General features: G+C 42.7%; 1 protein-coding gene across 6 annotated transcripts in view; it reads right to left on the bottom strand.

Annotated features, from left to right (window-relative positions):
* The window catches only part of FAT1 (FAT atypical cadherin 1), a 235,408-nt gene that overhangs the window by 56,470 nt on the left and 160,743 nt on the right, over positions 1-18,195 (bottom strand). For all 6 annotated transcript variants that reach the window (XM_066573420.1, XM_066573418.1, XM_066573422.1 and 3 more), the window contains exons 8-10: positions 15,752-16,027; positions 13,799-14,009; positions 646-4,713 (exon numbers count right to left, since the gene is read on the bottom strand). In XM_066573420.1, the coding sequence (XP_066429517.1) occupies positions 646-4,713; positions 13,799-14,009; positions 15,752-16,027 (4,555 nt within the window). The remainder of the gene's footprint in view (positions 1-645; positions 4,714-13,798; positions 14,010-15,751; positions 16,028-18,195) is intronic.

The following is an 18,195-nucleotide window of genomic DNA, read 5'->3' as shown; positions in this document are numbered from 1 at the left end:
AAAAGGAGAGGGAACATATTTGGAATTCCAGTTATCTCATTAGGCTATCAGACATGTTCCTTCAGAGGTACTCTTTGTGATTGTCTTCAGTAATTACATTTTGCAAGGATATAAATATTGAGGTCTAAGAACTGAAGATCTGGGAATAAATATGCATAAATAATCAGTAGCCCATGACAAATCACCACCATACACATTATGTGGTGTTACATTGATTAACATTTGAACAGTAAATGATGCAGCTCTGGTTATGGAGCTAATGAAAATATCACTAATTATCATCTGTTGAAAATAGATAAGAACGAGAAATATGAGAAATGATGATCTACAGAACAGAGCGGGAAGCGTAGACCAAGCTGCGCACAGCTCAAGGGTTGCGAGGGGAGGGGGACAAACAAAGCTTTTCACCATTAAGAAGGAGGCAGCAGATATAAAATATAGTATTTTGTTGTATTCCAATCAATTTTGTTATGCACTAATGATAATTCGCTAAATAGCTTAACCTTATTTTTCAAGGACAGAATAAGTATTTGCTAGGAAATAAAGAAACAATAAATGTACAAGAAGAACATAAACTGCAAGAAAAAAGTGGTCAAAATATGGAAAACTCTACAATTATGAGAAATAGAACTTAATTTTTTTTACCTGTAATATACATGGTAACTTCTTTATGTATATCCTCATAGTCATCATCTGTTGTACTCAAGATGGCAATTACTCCACCTGGAGGGTCATCTTCACTGACAGTGCCTTTGTATATTTCTGCACTGAAGCGTGGCGGATTATCATTGACGTCCATCACGGTGACTTCAATTATGGTAGATGATGACAGCTCTTTATCACCACGATCATAGGCAACCACTATAATGTTGTATTTGTTCCTTCTCTCATGGTCAAGCTCACCAAGAGTAGTAACCCAGCCAGTTTCCAAGTCTACTGAGAAAAGATCTTTAGTTTCTTGTAGATCCTGTGTAGGTGCCAACATGTAGGAAACATGTCCATTGAGCCCTGAATCTGCATCAATAGCTTTAACCTGGATGACCTTAGCTCCCGCATGAAGGTTTTCCACAATAAAAGCCTCATAAGGATTTGCCTCAAAAACAGGTTTATTGTCATTAGCATCTTTAACCTGGATGCTAACATCCACAGAGGACATTACCTCATGGTCGCCATGAATATTTTGAGCCAAAACTGAAAACTGGTACCATTTTGTGGTCTCGTGATCCAATCCTTTTTCAAGTTTTAGTCGGCCATTTTGTTTATCGATCACAAAAATGTCATCAACGTTACTTTCAGGTGTGTTTCCCTTTACAAGCTGATATATTATAGGCTGGCTACTTTCTGCCCTGATAAAATCAAGCTCAGTACCGATTGGAGTATCTTCAGAGATACTTAAACTATAAAAAGGCTCCGAAAACTTGGGCAACTGCACTTCAGGTGGAAGAATTATAACAGTGACAGGGACAATACTTTCTCTTTGAGGTGATCCTCCATCGGATGCTTTAACAAAAAAGGGGAAGACTTCATCCTCTAACCCAACCAAGCTTTCTTTTGTGGTTATGATGCCAGAATATTGGTTGATTTCAAAATTTTCTTCTACACTTTCAGATTTGGCTTCAAGGGTATATGATATATCAGCATTAGCCCCCTCATCACTATCAGAAGCCAGAATTCTAACAATTGAAGTCCCTCGAGGTACATTGGATGGAATACTTAGTTTATACTCAGTAGAGCGGAACTTTGGATCATTATCATTGTGGTCTATTAATATGATATTGACAACACAGAAACCAACTTTTCCACCACCGTCCTTAGCCATTATACTTATAGGGATGACTTTGTTAGCCGGACTCTCTCTGTCTAGCTTCTCTGCTGTAAACAACTGCCCTTTTTCATTAATGTAAAAACTGTCCTTTGCAAATTCATTAAGAATATGGTAAGTGACTTGTCCATAAATCCCTGTGTCCTCATCTACGGCATTAAGCTCCGTCACAAGGGTTTGCATTGGGGAATTTTCAGACAGCTCCACTTCATACTGATTTTGTGCAAATGTAGGGGTATGTAAGTTAGAACTCATTACGGCAATGTGTACCTGAGTGGAACTTCTAAAAACACCATCGGATATGGAAACATTGAGGATGTAGAATGGTTGCATAATCTCTTTCTTTAAATGTGAAACAGTAATTATTCCAGTTTTCAAGCCAATAATAAAATTCATATCTTCATTTCCAGAAACTATGGAATATTCCAAATTTTCAGAATCTGTACTGTCTGGATCTGTAGCTTTGACACTTGTTACGAAGCTTCCTTGTCTTGACTGCTCACTTATTTTGGCTTCATACAGTTGTTGGGTGAATACTGGGGGGTTGTCATTAAGATCAGTTACATGAACATGCACAGTTGTATCACCACTTAAGTTAGGGACTCCACTGTCGACCGCCCGTACTAGGAAGTTATATTCATGTAAATATTCATAATCCAATGGTTTTGCAATGATTATGAGTCCACTGTTGCTATCGATATGGAAAAACTGGGAACTATTTCCATGGGTGCTTACAATGTGATATGAAATGGCTTTATTTGGTCCAGAATCTGTATCAGTAGCCTTTACTTGTATAACAGATGTGCCAATTACCGATGCCTCCGACAAGGTGGTAACATATGTTTTCTGCTGAAATACAGGTGAATTATCATTGACATCTTCCAAGATAATATCAACAAAAACTTCTGCATGTGCCCCAGTGACAGAGTCTGTTGCTCGAACTCTGAGTTTATATGCTGGATGTGACTCAAAATCAAGAGGGGCTATAACGTTAATTACACCTGTGTTGAAGTTAATATTAAACTGACTGAATGGATCACCATCTGTGATGCTGTATATTATTCGAAGGCCTTCTGGGCTGTTGGCTTGCACATGCACAACAGGACTGTGGAGCTGAGCATTTTCAGCAATCACTGCACTGTAGAAAGGCTTTTCAAAAACTGGCATTGCTTTATTCATTACTGTAATTGGGACAACAACCTCTGCTGAATATGATGGGCTTCCTCCATCTTTTGCTACTATGGTTATAAAATATTCCTTATTAAATGCATCAGGATCAAACTGCTTTTTTAATGAGATTGCACCAGATGGAACAATCTGGAAATTTTGCGAATGCTCTTTTAGATAGTAGTGTATCTCTCCATTTTTATCAATGTCTTTATCGACAGCAGTAACATAACGAATGACATCACCCACTTCAGCATCCACTGGAACCATTGCATAATATGGAAGGTTGACAAACACGGGGCTGTTGTCATTAATGTCTTCAACCGTTATTTTCACCAAAACATGTGAAACTCTAGGTGGTTTCTGTTCATCTGTAACTTCTACAACTATCTCATACAAGTCTTGTTGTTCTCGGTCAAAAGGTATTCCAGTCGTTGAAAGGACACCAGATGTGTGGCCAATTTTAAATCGGATGTCTGGGTTGAGAATCTGGAAAAACAAAGGCTCATTGATACGATTACCAACTGCACTAATAACAGTTAATGTTTTTATCTGGGTGGCATTTTCTTGTACTACAGCAGAGTAAGAGCGTTGAGTGAATTTCAGTGAACTTTCTTTGCTTTCTTTTACATTAATCTTCACATATGCAAGGTTAGAGAATCGGCCGTCAGAAGCTCGAATGGTTAGTTCATACCGGCTCCTCAATGGGCTTGTGCTTTGGACAGTTATAACTCCGGATAAATGATCAATAGCAAATTTATCCCCAATGTTACCTTCAACTATGGAGTACATGATTTCAGAAAAAGATCCAGAGTCATCATCTGTTGCATTCACCGTAATAACCCGCACTCCTTTATATGTTGGTATTAGAATGGAGGCTTCATAGACCTCTTGAGAAAACACCGGAGCACAATCATTGATGTCTACAACATATATCGTTACATTAGCCGCATGTTCTGCAAATAACCTGGGATAGCCCATATCATGCACTTGCACGGTGAAGTGGAATATATTTGTTTGCTCATAATCTAAACTGACTAGAGAGCGTATGGCTCCAGTGCTGGAATCAATGGTGAAATATTTGTGAACAGAAGGTTCAACAATCTGATAAACAAGGAGAGCATTCGACTCTTTGTCGGCATCCGTAGCCTTAATAACCAGAGGGTAGTTTTCGTTAGTTAAGATCACACTGTTGGCTGGTGTAGATTCACTGATGAGCCCTCGATAGTCTGTTTGCATAAAAACCGGAAAATTGTCATTTTCATCCCGAATGTGAACAAAAAGTGTTGCATTTGTTGACAGTCCAGCCATATTTGTTGCTTGAACAGTGAGTGTGTAGGAGGCAACTGTTTCATAATCGAGATGCTTTTGAGTTATGACCACACCAGAATTTGGATTAATCTCAAAGGCGTTCATTACATTTCCACTTTTGATTTCATATGTAACGGAAGACTGGCTGTAAGTGGTCAGCATTGCAACAAAACTTCCAATTCGTGCTGCTTCACTTATTTCGGCTGAATACTCTTTTTTCATAAATTTAGGGGCTGCATTATCGGACACAGTGACAAGAATATGTACTGATGTTATCTGGCTCAACGAAGGAGTTCCATGATCTGATGCTTTGATCACCAACTCATATTGACCATGACTGTGTCGATCAAGCTCTTTTGCTGTCTTAATAATTCCTAAAACTGGATCAATGGAAAAAGCATTTGCGGTGTTCCCTGGGAAGTAAAAGGAAAGATCAAGAAAGAAATATCAATTTATAATGAACTATAAAACGTGAGCTGCTTCAGCAAAAAGGGCAGAAAAATTATGTACACTATGAATACCAAGACTCTTAAAGAAAAACATGAATATGCAATGCAGCTGAAAAAGGGACTCTAGTTAGAAATATAATATGCTATAATAATTAAGGCAGTATTGCTAGAAATAAGTGATTTGATAAAAATAAATTCCCTTTTCCGATTTCTAAAGAAAATGCATTAGCCTTTGCAGTTCTACCCTCCATGCCTCACCCGAGGCAGCCTCACCTGATGTCCCCAGCACTAAGTGTCCAGCAACAAGTGTTTGATGCTGTAGAATGATGCAGTTATACAGCGCAGTTACTAATAATCATCTACCTTCTCTCTTTCACCAACAGGTATGTTTCACTCATCCATTGCTCCACTCCATCTGAATTTGATTGCTCCGCCTTCCCTCCACTGAATCTGCTGTGATACCTTTAAATTTGTCATAATCTGTGCGCAATGGTATGTTTCACTCATCCATTGCTCCACTCCATCTGAATTTGATTGCTCCGCCTTCCCTCCACTGAATCTGCTGTGATACCTTTAAATTTGTCATAATCTGTGCGCAATGGTATGTTTCACTCATCCATTGCTCCACTCCATCTGAATTTGATTGCTCCGCCTTCCCTCCACTGAATCTGCTGTGATACCTTTAAATTTGTCATAATCTGTGCGCAATGGTATGTTTCACTCATCCATTGCTCCACTCCATCTGAATTTGATTGCTCCGCCTTCCCTCCACTGAATCTGCTGTGATACCTTTAAATTTGTCATAATCTGTGCGCAATGGTATGTTTCACTCATCCATTGCTCCACTCCATCTGAATTTGATTGCTCCGCCTTCCCTCCACTGAATCTGCTGTGATACCTTTAAATTTGTCATAATCTGTGCGCAATGGTATGTTTCACTCATCCATTGCTCCACTCCATCTGAATTTGATTGCTCCGCCTTCCCTCCACTGAATCTGCTGTGATACCTTTAAATTTGTCATAATCTGTGCGCAATGGTATGTCCCATTGCTTCATATAAATTGAATTGACTCTATTTGTACTTTATGTATTTTCCTCATCACCTCCCCCAAATAGTTTTCTCCCTGTCTCATCTTAGTGTTGCTGGACACAGTTTGTTTTTGTAAGAGGGCAATAAAGCCCCCCCCCCATCTTGTTCATTAGCCATCTAAAGGTGGGGTCAGCTGGTTGACTAGTGATATGTAACAAGCCACTCCCAGCTGAAGTCCTGGAGCCAGAACTTTAAAGTCAGTTCTACCCTCCATGCCTCACCCGAGGCAGCCTCACCTGATGTCCCCAGCACTAAGTGTCCAGCAACAAGTGTTTGATGCTGTAGAATGATGCAGTTATACAGCGCAGTTCGACAGTGCAGGAGACAGGTAACATGCACAACTGCCCAAAGACTGGAGCAAAATGCTCTCCTCTTTGCATTGGTCTCCATCACTATCCTCTTTTCAAGCATGCACACTTTCTACCAATGCCCAGCCCCAACACACTCCATCCACATCAGCCCTTCCCTCCTCTCCTCACCTATGTATGGCTCCCATGCACTGTTCAACTTCCTAAGGCACCTTCAACCCCCTAATACTGCAAAGAAACACCTCAGACACCCACACAAATCCCCTAGCCACGTGCTCACCCTTGCTACTCTGCTACTCCTAGCTGCAGGGGACATCTCTCCCAACCCAGGCCCACCCCGTACTGTTCTCTACCAAAATGCCCCCCCTGCCCCATTCAAATGCGCCCTATGGAACTCCCAATCTGCGTGTAACAAACTCCCAACTATCCATGACCTTTTCACCACTAAACACTTGAACTTGCTCGCCCTCACGGAAACCTGGATACAGCAGTCCGATTCTACCTCCCCCGCTGCATTGTCCTATGATGGCTTGCAGTTCTCCCACACCCCCAGATCGGATGACAGACGCGGTGGAGGAGTAGGCATCATCCTCTCCCCAAACTGTACCTTCCAGGTCATTCCCGCAGCTCCCTCGCTTACCTTTCACTCCTTCGAAGTCCACACCCTGCGACTCTTCCGCCCACTGCCTCTGCGTGTCGCAGTTATTTACCGCCCCCCAGGTCCTACCCGCTTGTTCCTAGACCACTTTGCTGCCTGGCTCCCCCACTTCCTATCCTGTGAAATCCCAACCCTCATCCTTGGTGATTTCAACATTCCTACTAACGACTCTAGCTCCTCATCTGCCTCCCGGCTCTTAACACTTACCTCCTCCCTTGGCCTATCGCTAATCTCTGACTCCCCCACTCATAGAGATGGTAACACTCTCGATTTAGTTTTCCTCCGTCTCTGCTCTGCTTCTCACTTTACTAACTCCCCACTTCCACTCTCGGATCACAACCTTCTCTCTTTCTCCATCAGGCACCCTAGCATCTCTCCTGACCCTCCTATCTATCGCACCTCTAGGAACCTCCAGTCTGTCCGCACTAAACAGTTTGCTGAAACTATTCAGTCCTCCCTATCGCCCATCTCTCGCCTCCTCTGCCCTAACCTGGCAGCCGAATACTACCACACCACCCTCAGCCGTGCCCTGGATGAAGTGGCACCGCCCGTGACGCGAGCTGTCAAACGCAGACCACGGCAACCCTGGCTCACGTCCCAAACGCGCTTCATCCGGCGGTGCTCTAGGTGCGCCGAGCGGCTGTGGAGAAAGTCAAAGCTGCCAGCAGACTTCCTCCACTTCAAATTCATGCTTAAAATGTATAACCTAGCCCTTCACCATGCCAAACAAGTCTATTTCACCTCCCTTGTCTCCTCACTATCCCACAACCCCAAACAACTCTTTGAGACCTTTCACTCCCTCCTCAGCCCCAAGGAACAGGCCCCTGCGACAGACCTGACTGCTGGAGAACTAGCTGCCTATTTCAAAGAAAAAATCGACCACATTCGAAAAGAAATCTCTGAAATCTGCATGGTTAGCCCTGATCCCAGCTCCATCAGCACTGCACCCAGCACCTACTCACTATCTACGCTAGAACCAACGACAGAGGAAGAAGTCTCCAGGCTCCTTTCCACTGCCCGCCCTACCACCTGCGCCAGCGACCCTCTCCCCTCTCACCTCCTCCGCTCCCTTTCCCCAGCTCTCATTACTCACCTTACCACAATCTGCAACCTCTCCCTAACCTCTGGCACTTTTCCCTCCTCATTCAAACACTCCATTATATCCCCTCTGCTTAAAAAACCAACTCTGGACCCGACTAATGCTGCTAACTACCGACCCGTCTCAAACCTCCCCTTTATCTCCAAATTACTGGAACGCCTGGTCTACTCTCGGCTTACTCGCTTTCTCTCTGACAACTCACTCCTCGACCCCCTCCAGTCTGGTTTCCGCTCTCTACACTCGACCGAAACTGCCCTTACAAAAGTAACAAATGACCTGATGACTGCAAAGTCGAGAGGTGATTACTCTCTACTAATCCTCCTTGACCTGTCTGCTGCATTTGACACTGTCGACCATAATCTCCTTCTCACTATGCTCCACTCTATTGGTCTAAAGGATACTGCTCTCTCCTGGTTCTCCTCCTACCTCTCTGACCGCTCTTTCAGTGTTTCCTTTGCTGGTTCTATCTCTGCTCCACTTCCTCTCGCTGTCGGGGTACCCCAGGGCTCGGTCCTTGGTCCCCTTCTTTTCTCTATCTATACTGCCCCAATTGGACAAACAATCCACAGATTCGGCCTCCAATACCATCTCTATGCTGACGACACCCAACTATACACCTCCTCTCGTGAGATCTCTGGACCATTCCTCCAAAATATCACCGACTGTCTGTCCGCTGTCTCTAACACTATGTCCTCCCTTTTTCTCAAACTAAACCTCTCTAAAACTGACCTCCTTGTCTTTCCACCTTCTAACCGACCTCCCCTCAACATCTCCATTCCAGTGTCTGGCACCATCATAACCCCCCGACGGCATGCCCGATGCCTTGGGGTCACACTGGACTCTGACCTCTCCTTTACCCCCCATATCCAATCTCTGGCCCAAACATGCCACATGCACCTCAGAAATATTGCTAAAATACGTCCGTTCCTAACCACGGACACGCTAAAGACGCTCGTGGTTGCGCTCATCCACTCCCGGCTTGACTACTGCAACTCGCTACTCATCGGCCTCCCCCACACTAGACTCGCTCCACTCCAATCCATACTAAATGCAGCAGCTAGACTCATTTTTCTATCCAGTCGTTATTCAGACGCCTCTGCATTATGCCAGTCGCTGCATTGGCTGCCCATCCACTGCAGAACTAAATTTAAACTCCTCTGCCTCACTCACAAAGCTCTGCATGGCGCTGCGCCACCATACATCACCTCCCTCCTGTCAGTACACCACCCAGCCCGCTCACTCCGATCGGCTAACACCCTCAGACTAAACACCCCTGTAATACGAACCTCTCATGCTCGCCTACAGGACTTCACCAGAGCAGCACCCATCCTCTGGAACGCTCTACCCCAAGGCATCCGGACAATTCCCGATGCACGAAATTTCAGACGTGCCTTAAAAACGCACCTCTTCAGGGAAGCATACCAAATCTCCTGACCTAGTCCCCCACCCCTCCCTATGGTGCTCCACCCTGTTTGCCTTCTGATAAATGATCTGTACATAAAATTTCCTATTGCCTATGTTCCCCAACCCCTGCACCTCCTGTACCACCCTCAACCCATTTGTGTCTAACCCAATGTACCTTATATTGTAATTGTTGTATTGTTTTGCATTTATCCATGCCTGAAAGCGCTGCGGAATAAGTTGGCGCTATACAAATAAAGATTATTATTATTATTATAATTCAAAAATGTTAAGGTACCCTTAGATGGGACAACTGTCGGGCACATAAGCGCATCGGTGCTGTGCAGTCAGCTCCCAGGGCTTACACACGTAGGCTCCTTGATTTTAGCTTATCGGCACATGGCTTAGGAGCCGACTGCACGGCGCTAGAGCAGAACTTCAGAGCGGTGCGTGAATGATGCCTACTATGTCATTCACCTCACAGGAGGCACTGGAGGCAGACTGTGGTCCAGTCCGGCCTCAGGGACTGCTCTCCTTTATTTACATATGGCACGTGAAATATTCAAACCTCTTTTATACAGGTATGCTTTTATCAACCTACATAAAAAAGCAGTGTTGGAAAGACTAAAACAACATTATTCTAGCACTAGTATTGGATTACTAAGCTAAAGCTGGTGACAGGTTCCCTTTAAGAACGGAATTTATTAATGCTCTTTATCTCCCATGCCACCCTATGAATTTTATGACACATGATCATATCATTCTAGCCAGTTCTCATGCGTTTGTAATTTCCATTAGTCATTATCATTCAGTGGAATATGATGAATTAAAGATGGGAAAAAAGTAGTTCTTAATAAAACCACGGGCCAAAGTATGGTCATCTGGTTATTTAGTAAAATCTACGTAGGAGTCAATCCCGCAGCGTGATCACCCTTTTTACCATTGATAAAATATTATCCCTTATGTTACTTATTTCCATTAAATTCCCGATTTTTAAAGAGGTCATTTAATGAAATATGCCATCATTTGCATAATGCCAATGCTAGCGGAAGCTCCTATATGAATATATAGCACTACTGGACCATACAATGTATGTCCTCCAGTAAAAGTTTAAATGGTTGAACAAAGCCCTTAAAATCACGATTATGCCATTCCATAGTCCTTAGCAAGGCAAATGTGATTATAAGCCGTGTTACACAGTATGATTTTGATGAAAAGTTAGTTATATGCTAATATGAGGTCATTTGCTGTGAAATCTTCTTAAAATAGATTTAGTCTTCTCTACCGGATATATATATATTTTTTTAATTGTAAAAAAAAAGAGAAATGATATTTTCTAAAAGGGACCAATTAGCATAATATGAGATGCTCCGTTTGTGCAGGGGGAATTACATTAGGGAGTTGGGAAATGATAATATCAAGTTCAGACTCTTGTGCTATGAAGACTATGCCAGTCTTAGAATAGAACATTACAAAGTCTATAAAATATCACAAGCATCTGAGGAATCCCTACGCTGCTCACTGGAAAGGCTGTCAGTCATAATTTATTCCTCCAGAATTTTGATGGGAAAAATGTGACATTTAAACCCATTTTGCTGATATGTATCATCCGATTCTTCATTACATAATCAACTGGCAGCTGCACAGCTCCCATTTATAATGCACACATTTGTAAGTAGGCCGTTTACACATGCCTCTCTTTACTAATGTGCTAATTGCTATTTTTGATATGGCATCCAGCTATGACGGTTATAAAACATGAATAAATGTATAATTGTGGAGGTGAAACATTTCTATAGGATTGCAAACATTTAGAAATGTGATCTAAATCTGCTCTCATGTTCACTAGGATTATCCTACTGCATTGATATTATGGGACGACTGTTGGGCGCACCAAAGCGCGACTGGCATCCCACCGACCATCGCCCCTGTGCTTTTACACAAGAGCGATAGTTGTTCGGAGAATGGAGGCAAAGCGCACCAGAGATCTCTTCCGGCAGCCTGCCCCCATTCTCTGCCACCCACCTCGTTCATAGGTGAATGACTGCTCGTTTCCATGGGCCGGTAGTTGCTTTGTTTTTAGGTGAGCTAAAAACCAAGTGACTCCAACAAATGAGCAATGTCCTGCACAGTGGGCTGTCGGTGGTTGCATGTACATGGAACAACTATTGCTGGAATTGCTGTTTCCTGTGATTTTTTGGATAATAATAGCCCTGTTATAAGGTACTTTTATAGCAAAAGAAGAGATCACTGTGATTTAACCCTTTCCAATCCACTGTCTGACGTCCTAAGACATTATGATTTAAGGCTGTAAAGCTCCGATGTTGGAAGACGCTCGCTGGGGTTCTCTTACTGTATATTGCCAGGCTCTTTGCTATCGGAGCCTATCCAACGTGTAACCACATGCAGTACTGGCTTTAGCCAGCGTATAGGCGCCGTTGTATAACAGCAGAAATAGAGTAAGCCCCCTAGGAATACCAGGATACAAATTGGATTGGAAAGGGTTAAAGAGATACTAATCAATGAGGTTAGTAGGAACTGAGGACTGAATATTTAGGACCTTTGGATTTTGGTGGTTGCCTTCACTAGAGACTAAAGTCAATGATGCCAGCTGCTGCTAATACTCATCTTAGTGATGGTAGAATTTTTTATAATTATGTATATTGCAAAAATGAACACTGTACGAGGGGGTACCCCCCCCCCCCCCCAAAAAAAAAAAACAAAAAAAAAAAAAACAGGAATCTTCTTGTAGTGGGCCTGTTTCCGTTTCCACTGCTAAAAGAACTTGTAAAAAAAAGTTGCACAGAGCGATATCGGGTGACTATGGATGATGAGGTAAGTGTATCATGCTGCTTTTCATGAAGCATTGCTTAATACTCAGCATATCATAGATTTCCGCTGAAAATCAGAATTAAATAGCACAGCATGAGGTGCTATTTTGCCATGGAAAATGAGAAAGGGCAAAATGGGATACAGATGGACATTATGTTCAATGGAGTCCGAATGGCGTCCTTTTTAGAGCTTGCGTATGCCAGATCTGGCACTACCAGTTTAATCATTGTTCAGCTCTAGGATTTACAAGTGTGAATGAGCCTTTATTGTTTGGGGGACAACAGCTTAAAGAGAAGCAACTCCTATATGGGAAGCTACAAGCAGAAAAAAAGAAAAAGCAGACAGGAGCTTATGACCTTCTTATTTAACATATATATGTGGAATTGGACATAGATTAGAGTTGCATGAGAAGATGCATACACTCTCTTATCTTTCAGTCGACTGTGTAATACACAGCTGGTTATACAACCAATATTTAGCTGCTTTGCCTATATGATAATAGTTTTCATTGTGGAAGTCACATATTTACAGTAGTACTGGATTTTTTTCTTATTTATGCCCACATTAAGCAACATCTGCTTTTATCTGGTGCCCTATTAGTGAATGATCAGCTCTGATCTAGGCCACCGGTAGACCACGTGACCTTTGACTCTGACAGCCTGAATCCCACAGCGTCTGTTGTATGGCTAGGAAATCAGTCTCTTGACGCAAATCTATGATAGCCTTGATGTGAGTCTCATAGACTTGCATGGAAAGATTGACTTCTGATCCACACAGCAAACGTTTTGGGATTCAGATTGTCGAACTGTGAGTGTGGGGTCACACGGTCTGCTAGCGGCCAGGACCAGACCTAATAATTTTTTAATAAAGTGGCAGGTAAGATAGTTCTTGGCAGTACATACAGTATTGCTTGATGTCCTTTACAAATTGGAGCACATTGAAACAAATCATGGAATTCTTCTTTAAAGTATTCTGTTTACATCCTGTTTCATGTCTGAAATTCTGATTTTGAGGTGGGCTTACCTATTTTTATGTTGTCCTGCTGTTTGCAATCCACTTTCATGCAAGAGATGTGCAGCAAGCCTAGAATTCTGCCTGTAGTTCACTGTCCTGCACTTCCTTTCCCTGACTTCCTATGCTGCATTGCACAGTCTGTGGTCCAATCAGCAGGGAGACAGTATCTGAATGCCTGCCCTTCTACTCTCCCAGGAGAATTCAGGCATTCTGGCTAAATGGTGAGTAAACCCAAAATAATGTATGTTCACTCACAAACACAGACACACATCCAGGAGAGGCAGAGATTGTAGAGATTGTTATCACAGTGTCTGCATATCAGTTAGCTTTCTCTAAGTGCATGGGAGCACCCCTGTGAAGATAGCTCCTACCCCATTGCTAAGGAAACGTCTCCGTGTCCTTGCTTCTACGGAGAACCTGTACCTAACAACAGACAGTGGATTATAGAGAAGCTGGAAGTGCCCCCACCAGTGGCAGCCACTTTAAGATAGATTTACAGTGATAAAGGAACAAAAATTTTAATGCAAGTATATAACAGAAATGATGAGACTATCACAAGCTACTAGATCAGCATAGGCTGTCTGAAAAGTTAGTTCCCCTTTAAGTTTAACCTGATGAGTTCTGTTTTAATAATCTGTAACACATACCTGATTCAATGGAATAAATGACCTCAGCATTCTTTCCCTTGTCCTTATCTAAAGCTGTGACCTGAAGTATAGCAGATCCAACTGCTGCAGATTCATATACTCGGCCTTCATAGAAAGAGCTTGTAAACCAAGGTGCATGGTCATTGGTGTCTGTCACATTAATAAGTATCCTAGCAAAGTTGCGCAAGACTGGAACATCTTGATCACGTACCTGAAAAATGAATGCACAATTATTATACAAATACAAGATCTGTATAATTCCTGTTCTTAGCTAAACACAATCGTGGAGATTTATTGATACAATTTTAACATGTTTCTGCGAAATGCAGCCCCTATGTCACATTTTTCCTAAAGGGCCACTTCAGTGATTTATTTTAATCCATTATGTAACTAACCCCTCAATATATATATATATATATATATATATATATATATATATATATATATATATATATATGGGCTAGTATTGCCTTGCTTAGTTTTCTTTTTTATCTGAAACTCCTGGCTTCTTTCTTCACAGATTGTCATGTGATCTCAGTTGTGACCAGCTCAGATTTACTTGGGTTTATGTATACAGAAACCAATCAATTTCTCAGGCTGTGTGATGCTATTACATGGACCCTATCACATAAACAGCCTAGAGGGTCACAGAACTCCTATCAAAGTCACTGATCATAATCACACAGCTTTTGTCACACACTCATAGTAGAGGAGATCACAGCTCATCCACTTGACTGTATACTTATGGTCTGCAGCTTATTTAGGTGACTGTAGAAGGTAATTATAGTTTAACTGTCCCCCCAGCAGGCAGAAATCTTATAGCTTCTAGCTAATGCATCATGGGATAGATGTAAAACTGAAAATAAAAATCTCAGCCTCATTATGGTGGCTGATGAGGATCAAGTGGGGCTGCACTGCATGGAAATGGCTGCAACATACAGAGAAGGCCTCCATAGTGTAACAGGCAATCAGGTAAGGGGGGCAGGGATAGAAAATGTGTTTTTGTTGAATTAGGGTGGACACCCACTGGCGTTTTTTTCTCCACTGTGCTGCGAGAGCAAGTGAAAACTCTTGCCTCGCAGTGCGAGAAAAAAAACGGGATCACGCCGGGATATCGCCAGTCTTTTTAATGGGGCCAGCGGCAGCCGCGCTAGCCCCATTGAAAAGATATGGAGAATACCCTGGACTTCTGCCACAGCTGCCACATGAATGAATAGCTAAGCACTATCTGTAATTGGCTGAGCGCTCAGCTAATAGCTAAGCACTAGCTGCTATTGGCTGGGCACTCAGCCAATCAGCACAGCCCTCTCAGACGGCGGGGATTTTTAAATCCCCGCCTGCTGAAAGTGCTAGACAGCAGTGTCGGGGAGCCAGCCGGAGGACGCGTCTGAGCGGCGGAGAAGTGAGTAATTTTTTTTTTTTAAATCACTTATTGATGCTTTTCAGAGAAGGGCTTATATTTCAAGCCCTTCCCCGAAAATCATACTGCAGGGTTTGCTACAAACCACTGCTTTCAATGGGACCGGCAGCAGTGCTGATCCCATTGAAAGCAATGGAATAGCATGCTGCACTTCTACCACAGCTGTCACAGCTGTGGCAGCTGTGGCAGAAGTCCACGGTATTCTCCATATCTTTTCAATGGGGCTAGCGCTGCTGCCGCTGGCCTCGTTGAGAAGGCTGGTGAAATCCTGTTTTTTTCTTGCACTGCTAGGCGAGAATTTTCACTTGCTCTCGCAGCGCAGTGGAGAAAAAACCGCCAGTGGGTGTCCGCCCTTAACCCTGTAAATGAGTATTATTTGTATACTGCATTGGAAAAAGTGGGTACAAACCAGCATAGTTCTATACCATTCACTATCTTACTGCACAGCTGTGCTTTTACAGACTCCTGGCACTGTGCTAGTTTAAATATGCAGATGCATATCAGTAAAAGAGAGATAAGGCGTCAGGACTTACCATCACTGTGAGAATGTGCTGCTGTGCAGTTTCATGATCCAACTTTTCAACAACATACAAGGAGCCGGTGGCAGGATCTAACCGGAACTTCTTAAGACTAGCTGGGTCTGTGCTGCTTTGCAAAGTGTAAATCAATTTGTTCTTTTCATCCATGTCTGTAGCAATCACTTGCAAAATCTCAGTTTCTGTTCTAATATCTTCAGGAATTAGAACTTCGTACTTTGATGTAGAAAATTGTGGCCGGTGGTCATTGGTATCTATTACTTTAATATACACCTGAAAGAGACAGATTGAGCACTAAATAAAGCAGATATAAAACTGAAAGACGTTTCAAATCAACAATAAAGATTCCAATATTAGTGTAAGCTATGGAGGAATCTTGGTCTAGCGTTCCTGTGAATTTAAGGGAATAGATCACCTACATTTTTTTTTTGCTTATTAAAACCAGATACTGAAACATATTGTATTCTGTCTGATTAGTTTTTATTTTTGATTGCAGATTTTTTTTTTAATTCTATTGCCTGTAGATGACTAGGGATGCTTTACATCTGCTGCATGAATCATAAACCTTGCGGTCTCACATGAAAGAGTTACTGCAGACAGCAAAGTTACAGTATTAAAAAAGTGTACCCAGTGATGTCAAAGAATGGGCATAATAAATAGTGAGGTCACAGCTTATGGCTAAGGGCCCATTCACACTATGTTTATAGGCTAGGGCCTATGGTTTCATCTAGCAGTTCCATCTAAATCCTCAAAAATGTGTCGCAGATGAAATGGCGAACAGAACCAATGAGGTCTCCATCTAACTAGGTTTCCGGCATTTGTGTCAGACAGAAAAACATAGTCGACTATACTTTTCCATCTGGCACAAATGTTGGAACCTAACAGAAACCTAGTTAAATGCAGACCTTAAAGGGGTTGTCCCGAGGCAGCAAGTGGGTCTATACACTTCTGTATGGCCATAATAATGCACTTTGTAATGTACATTGTGCATTAATTATGAGCCATACAGAAGTTATAAAAAGTTTTTTACTTACCTGCTCCGTTGCTAGCGTCCTCGTCTCCATGGTGCCGACTAATTTTTGGCCTCCGATGGCCAAATTAGCCGCGCTTGCGCAGTCCGGGTCTTCAGCAGTCTTCTATGGAGCCGCTCGTGCCAGAGAGCGGCTCCGTGTAGCTCCGCCCCGTCACGTGCCGATTCCAGCCAATCAGGAGGCTGGAATCGGCAGTGGACCGCACAGAAGAGCTGCGGTCCACGAAGACAGAGGATCCCGGCGGCCATCTTCAGCAGGTGAGTATGAAGACGCCGGACCGCCGGGATTCAGGTAAGCGCTGTGCGGGTGGTTTTTTTAACCCCTGCATCGGGGTTGTCTCGCGCCGAACGGGGGGGGGGGGGGTTTAAAAAAAAAAAAACCCGTTTCGGTGTGGGACATCTCCTTTAATTGTCTCAGTTTGTCTAAGGGAAATACATACTTCTAGCTGAGGTTCCATCTGAATCCTCAAAAATGGGATTCCTAGTGATGTAAGACTATAAGTGGGCACTCAGGGACGGGGACTATAAATGTGGCCTGCATGGTCCCTAAGGATCACTCGCTCATTTGGTCATGCAGCCTGTTTATGCAGGCAGATACATTATTCGCAATTTCGTGCGGAATTGTGTTTGCAAATCGTTCAGCTGTTCACATTTACTGTAACTGTGAATATGAATGAGTAAATGATGGCTGTGCGCATGTAACGACGTGCAAATGAGCGAACGATTATTTTTATGCCTGCATAAAATGAATGACGAATGTGAAGTGGATGAATTCTTGTGCATTGTTCAATCGTCCCTGGATGATTATCATTCAAATCTGCATGATCCAACAATATTTTGAACGATAATCTTTCAAAGCTTTGGAGCGCAGATCTGTCCCAAAATGCTAGAGTGCATGATGAAAGCCGCACTGACCCTTTTTTGGTCAACTGGGTCCGTCAAGCACCGTGCGCTTCCATTATCCCAGCAGGGATTCCATTGTCCTGTTCTCATGATGGAACAAGAAAATGGAAAGCTGTTACACGGATGTCAACAGAGCCCAAGTCACAGCATAGTTAATAAATCCTGATATTTCCTTATGTGTCAGAGTGACTGCTGGACCCCCTCAAGACCCCGCATCACCCCTTTAGTTACACCTCTAAAGACAACAGTACTAAACACCGAGTAACCATGCTGCCCATAATGGAATTCTAAAGCCATTCCACATCAGTCTTAGATATGGTTTATATATTCTCTATGGATATTAGTTATTTGTCTTTTTTATGAGGCCATTATATTTTAGATGTAATAGTCCTTTAAGATCTGAAGATATTTGACATTTTAGGTTCTATTGTTACTAAACAGAATGCAAGTTAGCTATTGTGTTTTCAAAGTGGCTCCCTGCTGTGTGCTTCAAAAAAATGACTTCCCT

Source organism: Eleutherodactylus coqui, chromosome 7 (genome assembly GCF_035609145.1).
Source record: "Eleutherodactylus coqui strain aEleCoq1 chromosome 7, aEleCoq1.hap1, whole genome shotgun sequence".
NCBI classification, from domain to species: Eukaryota; Metazoa; Chordata; class Amphibia; order Anura; family Eleutherodactylidae; genus Eleutherodactylus; species Eleutherodactylus coqui.
The sequence above is the reverse complement of the archived record's forward strand: the minus strand, read 5'-3'. Positions and strand labels throughout refer to the sequence as shown.